At 45.6% G+C, this 5328-nt stretch overlaps 1 protein-coding gene and 1 pseudogene across 2 annotated transcripts in view; both read right to left on the bottom strand.

Annotated features, from left to right (window-relative positions):
* Positions 1 to 5328, bottom strand: part of NF2 (NF2, moesin-ezrin-radixin like (MERLIN) tumor suppressor) — an 84361-nt gene that overhangs the window by 28326 nt on the left and 50707 nt on the right. For both annotated transcript variants that reach the window (XM_045289581.1, XM_004715323.2), the window contains exons 5-6: positions 4400 to 4468; positions 3458 to 3540 (exon numbers count right to left, since the gene is read on the bottom strand). In XM_045289581.1, the coding sequence (XP_045145516.1) occupies positions 3458 to 3540; positions 4400 to 4468 (152 nt within the window). The remainder of the gene's footprint in view (positions 1 to 3457; positions 3541 to 4399; positions 4469 to 5328) is intronic.
* Positions 2049 to 3420, bottom strand: LOC115869489 (annotated as a pseudogene).

Below are 5328 nucleotides of genomic sequence, written 5' to 3'. Positions count from 1 at the left end.
CTTCCTGATATGATCACTGAAGGCAAAGCGGGTGCATAAGCAAATGTGGTGAAAAAAGCTGATGGTGCCCAGCTATCAAAATATATAGCATCTGGGGTCTTAAGGCTTGCAGGTAAACAAGCAGTCATCTAGCTCAGAAGCAAAAGCCCACATGGAAGAAGCACACCAGCCTATGTGACCATGAGGTGTCGAAGGGATCAGGTATCAAAGTCCAAAAAAAAAATCATAACATTATAAAGGTGGTTAGTGCAGAGTGGAGACTCAAAGCCCATCTGTAGGCAACTGGACACCCCTATACTGAAAGGCTGCAGGGAGGAGACGAGCCGGTAAGGGTGCAGGATACTAACGATGAAACATATAACTTTCCTCTAGTTCTTAAATGCTTCCTCCCCGCACTATCATGATCCCAATTCTACCTTACAAATCTGGCTAGACCAGAGGATGTACATTGGTATAAATAAGAACTGGAAACACAGGGAATCCAGGACCAGTGGTAAGAGACACCTGGAGGGTGGAGGGAAGGTGGGGTAGAAAGAGGGAACCGATTACAAGGATCTACATATACCCTCCTCCCTGGGGGGTGGACAACAGAAAAGTGGGTGAAGGGAGACATCGGACAGTGTAATATATGACAAAATAATAATAATTTATGAAATATGAAGTGTTCATGAGGGAGGGGAGAGTGGGAGGGAGGGGGAAAATGAGGAGCTGATATTAAGGGCTCAAGTAGAAAGCAAATGTTTTGAGAATGATGATGGCAACAAATGTACAAATGTGCTTGACACAATGGATGTATGCATGGATTGTGATAAGAGTTGTATAAGCACCTAATAAAATGATTAAAAAAAGAATTGTACAAGCCCCCAATAAAATGATTTGAAAAAAAAAAGAATTTCTACCTTTGATATTACAGATATTCGAAAAATCAAAAGAAGTGCCAGAGTGAGAACGGGGCGGGCACATGCAAGCACACTGAGGATGCGCATGGGCACCACCTTGGGAGGGCAATTTGGTGGCCGCCATCAAAATGCAAACTGTTCAAAACCTTTGGCCTTCTTCTAAAGAACCCGCTCTTGGGACTACTCACACAAATGGATAAGGGTATACAAGACTGTGCCCAACAACGCCAACAACAGAAGAACAGATACCAAACTGCCCACGAATAGCTTTCTTTTCTTTAATTCTTTCTTTTAAGTCACCTTAGATAGAAAAGGGACATATACAAGAAAATGTGGTTATGTGAAGGATTAATTGAAAGCTCAACATACCAGCATTTAAGGTTAATACATATTTTGTTAGCTTTCAGCCATCTGAGAGTAAAGAAATTCACAAATCCTACACTCAGAACTCCATCTATCAGCTCTTAGATTTGTGGTTTGTCGTGTTTGTAGGCTTCGTGTGGCATGAGATTACATTTAAAAAATATGCACAAACAAAACAAACAAACAAATAAATAAATAAAAGAAAAAAAATATGTATAAATGAAATTCTTAGGAGCTCTGGGTTATGCATTGGGCTGCTAACCACAAGATCAGCAGCTCGAAACCACTAGCCTCTCCGCAGAAGAAAGGCGAGGTTTTCTCTGCTGTGGAGAGGTCCGGTCTCAGAAAGCCACGGGGGCCGGTCTACTCCTCTGTCCTACGCGGCTACGAGTAGGAATCAGCTCGATGGCCGGGAGTTTGGTTAGGGTAAATGGAATAAAGTCTCTCCATGCTGCCCAGCATGTCTGTAAAAATGGCTTATGTTTGAAGGATATCGAGTCTTGGCCTTTTAAAAGCAAGCCAGCTTGTTTCTTACATTTCTGAAAATGCCATTAAGTTTTAGTATTGTGAGTGGCTGATACTAAATAGCTTTTGTTGTTGTTGTTGTCAGCATCAGTGGTATTTTTTTTCAAGTCTGACTCTATAAAATAAAATTTTTAAAGTGCCAGAAGTTTCTTGCGGTTCCCATAAAAAAGGAAAAAAGAAAGAAAATCTTCATCCTTGCCTGTGTGCTCCTAATGGTTTGTTCCCATTTGATCCAAGTCCACCTGGCTGCCTGCCGTCCTTCTATCTACCTGCAGCATGTTTAGGTAAAGAGGCTATTACAGAAAGCAGAGCAACATCACGTTTTCGTCCGAGGACTGAAAGAGGATGCCTACAGATTAGGTCATTTTCCATAAACGTGCGTCCTGTAATCATCCAGAACACTCTATGGTCTTCTTCAAGAGATGATTCCAAATTGATTCCCGAAACAACTCCCCAAGAGTGAAAGAGGAAGGTCCCAACGGCTGACTGAAGGCTCACCCTCACCGTCGCATTTATGGTGGCTGCCCAGATTGACGAACATAACAGCTTGTGAATCAACAATCAGACCCCTCAGTGTCCGAGCTGCCCTGGACAGACCTTCCCCTCGTCTGCAATTCCAGTACTGCTCTTTTCAAAGTCTGGCGGGTCACTTCCCTTGTCAGACACAGCTCTTCCTCATCCACGATCTCCACACGGGACTCTTTGAAAAGTTAACCATGTTCCTAACTCACACAAGCTGTTGTCATTTTGTAGGAAGACATACAAGTTGCTTCTGTCTACAGAAGAATGTTTGGGGCCAACAAAAGCTTCCAATTTCTCATGGGTCACTGGGAGAAAAGTGCTCCATTTCCCCTGAAGGGTGTTCATTCAAAATTGTAGGAGTGCTTCCATGGCTCTCAACTCAAAAGGGAAGGGATGGGACAAGCTGGCCCTTTTCAGCCAACTGTGAAGGAAGCCCCTGAAACAGCCGTGCTGATGCTCACAACAGGTAGAAATCATAAATCTCTGGTTTGAAGACTTAATTCTTGGTATAATGATCCCCGACCCCCCCTCCTTTCAAAAGACATTATTTCCTTCTTTGTCAAGTTTTGTGACCGTAGACACTGGGGCTACTCTGGCTCAAGTGGCTTGAAGAGACATCAGACTTTCTAAACCGGGGCACTTCACCTACCCAGCGGAGCCAATGGGGCCCACGTGGTGGCACTGCCTGGATGCTGAGTGCATGCGCTGCTGGGCACAGATGATGACAGGGTGAGTCACAGGGATCAGGGTCCTAAGACATTCTGTGGCGCTAAAGCAAGGAGGCAGCAGCCAGAGACCAAGCTTGAAGCCAGGCGGTAGTGTCAGTGCCCACAGCACAGGGTCCCCTGGGGAGCTTCGGACACGAGCAAAGCACTGCTCCTCCGTACAGTAGAATTCTGAAAGCAAAACTAAAGTACCCAGGAAGCCCTAGGTGTAGACATCTCGAGAGAACAGAGGGGTGTGCCTGTGCCGGGCCAGCGTACCCCTGTACTACAGGCTATTCTGGAGAAACAGAACGCCCGTGTCCCTCCCACTCTCCCTTTCCTTCCGACTTTTGCTCAAAGCATGCCCTACTTTTAAGTTCTTTAAAAAACAAAACCAAAAACCCCATTAAGTGATATAAAGCACACCACAGTGGCTTGGCTTACCTGGCCCGGCCTCGGTGCTCTGCATACCACGCAGTAATTCTCTCCTCCCACATTTCTGGAGTCATTTGATACAGATTTATTACCTACCGAAAAAGAGAGCAAAATAAAAACCCCACGCACAAAGAAAGTTTTGGTATTGTTTGACATCTTTGTGATTATGTATACTTTTTTTAACAAAACAGCACAGCTATTTCTAAAAAGCCACACACAAGGAGACGGTCGCTGGTAGAGGTGGCCATGCACACAAGCACCCATTGTCGGGGGAAGAACTGGTAGAGCTGTGCTCCCTCCCACTCAGCCTAGGCGTTGCCTCCATCTGGCCTGGCCCTTTCCCGCGCTGTGCACCTGAGAGAGTGTCTGCAGATGCTTAGTCAGGAGCAAGGCTAACTGTCCCTGGGCCACCAGGGACAGGCTTTGTGCTGCTGGCCCTGGCCTGCAGAGAAGCCATAGAAAGAACCAGGAGAGTCAGAGAAAGGTGAGGAGCAGACTTTATTACCCAGTGACAGATGAGTGGGGCTCTACAATTGGAAGCAGCAAGAGGGAGGGAGGGCTAGTGGACAAGATGAATAACGCTGAGGATTAAAAATCACAGTGCCCAGCCCTAACTCATTGTGTCTCTCCACCCCAGTGCAGCTGCAAACAGCTCAATTCCCAAGCTCCTCCCGTGGAAATCCGTGATGGGCGGCCACCTCTCAGAAAGGGGCCTTTCAGGGGAACATTGGCAGGCCAAGCTAGTCCTGGCAACCCCAAACCCATTCCACGAACCTTGGCTTTTTAGTATTCTTAACAGAGATTGCACACTCTTGATTCAAGTTTGATTATAATATATTTTTAAGGCCATGTCCTTCCACCATTCCTTCAGATCCTGTCAGCTTTCTTTGACACCACCTATCTACTATGCCTTCCCCAATAGGCTAGCGTACACCCCAATTTGATGCTTACCCTTTTTGGAAGCAACTCCTCCTGGGCCAAAAATCCCCGCTTGTGAACAGAGGGGTCATAGTCACCGTACTGGAGGGAGAACAAAGGGAGAGCAGGCAATTGAGATTCTCTACCTGCCTTTTCTGACCAAGGCTCGACTCGATTCCTCAGTGCCTCCCAGCTCTGGGGAGCAATTCAATTCTGATGGCAAGTCAAGATTTCCACCTTGCTAGGGTGTGTGTGTTTGTTATCCTTGAATGAAAATACAATGCTGATTATATCTATGAACACAGTTGCATAATCCCATAGAGGATGGATGGGTGACGTGCTAATGAGAATGTGACATTGGTTTAGAAATGTAGCCATGTTTTCTAACCCTCAGAGAAAGACCCTACCCAAACGTTAGCTTTTGAAATGAAATGGCATAACTGGCGACGGCTGTGATTATGACACAAATGCTTCTAAGTGGCTGCTGATGGGAACAGAATGGCTCGTGGAGAGCTGGGAAAAATACAGCCAATATTTTTTAGTATTTTTCACTCAGGGTTCTGAAAATGACTGGGTAAAAATCTGATGGGAAGCCGTCCTTCCTGTCACACGGACTGGGACATGACCAAAGGCAGGTGGAGTGACTCCCTTGCAGTCACAAGTGGGGCTCTGCATTTCACTTTCCTCATCCAGAGAAAATGCTTCTGAAATTGCCTTTCTGATTAAGAGACGGAAAAATCATCTTCCTTTCCTGGAAAATTTAAGTCTGACCAGGAACTAATCAGCAATGAAAGAACTTTCTGAAACCAACGACCTGTAAACCACCTCGTAGAACACAGGATGACAGCTGGTCTCTCACCAATCATCAGTCAGTGGTTTGTCTTTTTCCTAATAGGGGTAAAAATGTACACAACAAAATATTTGCCAGTCCAGGGGAGGGAGGGGAAAAATGAGGACCTAAC

The sequence above is a fragment of the Echinops telfairi genome, unplaced genomic scaffold (assembly GCF_000313985.2).
Source record: "Echinops telfairi isolate 266 unplaced genomic scaffold, ASM31398v2 ScPeMD7_29;HRSCAF=101, whole genome shotgun sequence".
Classification (NCBI taxonomy): domain Eukaryota; kingdom Metazoa; phylum Chordata; class Mammalia; order Afrosoricida; family Tenrecidae; genus Echinops; species Echinops telfairi.
This window is presented reverse-complemented; position numbering and strand designations above follow the sequence as displayed.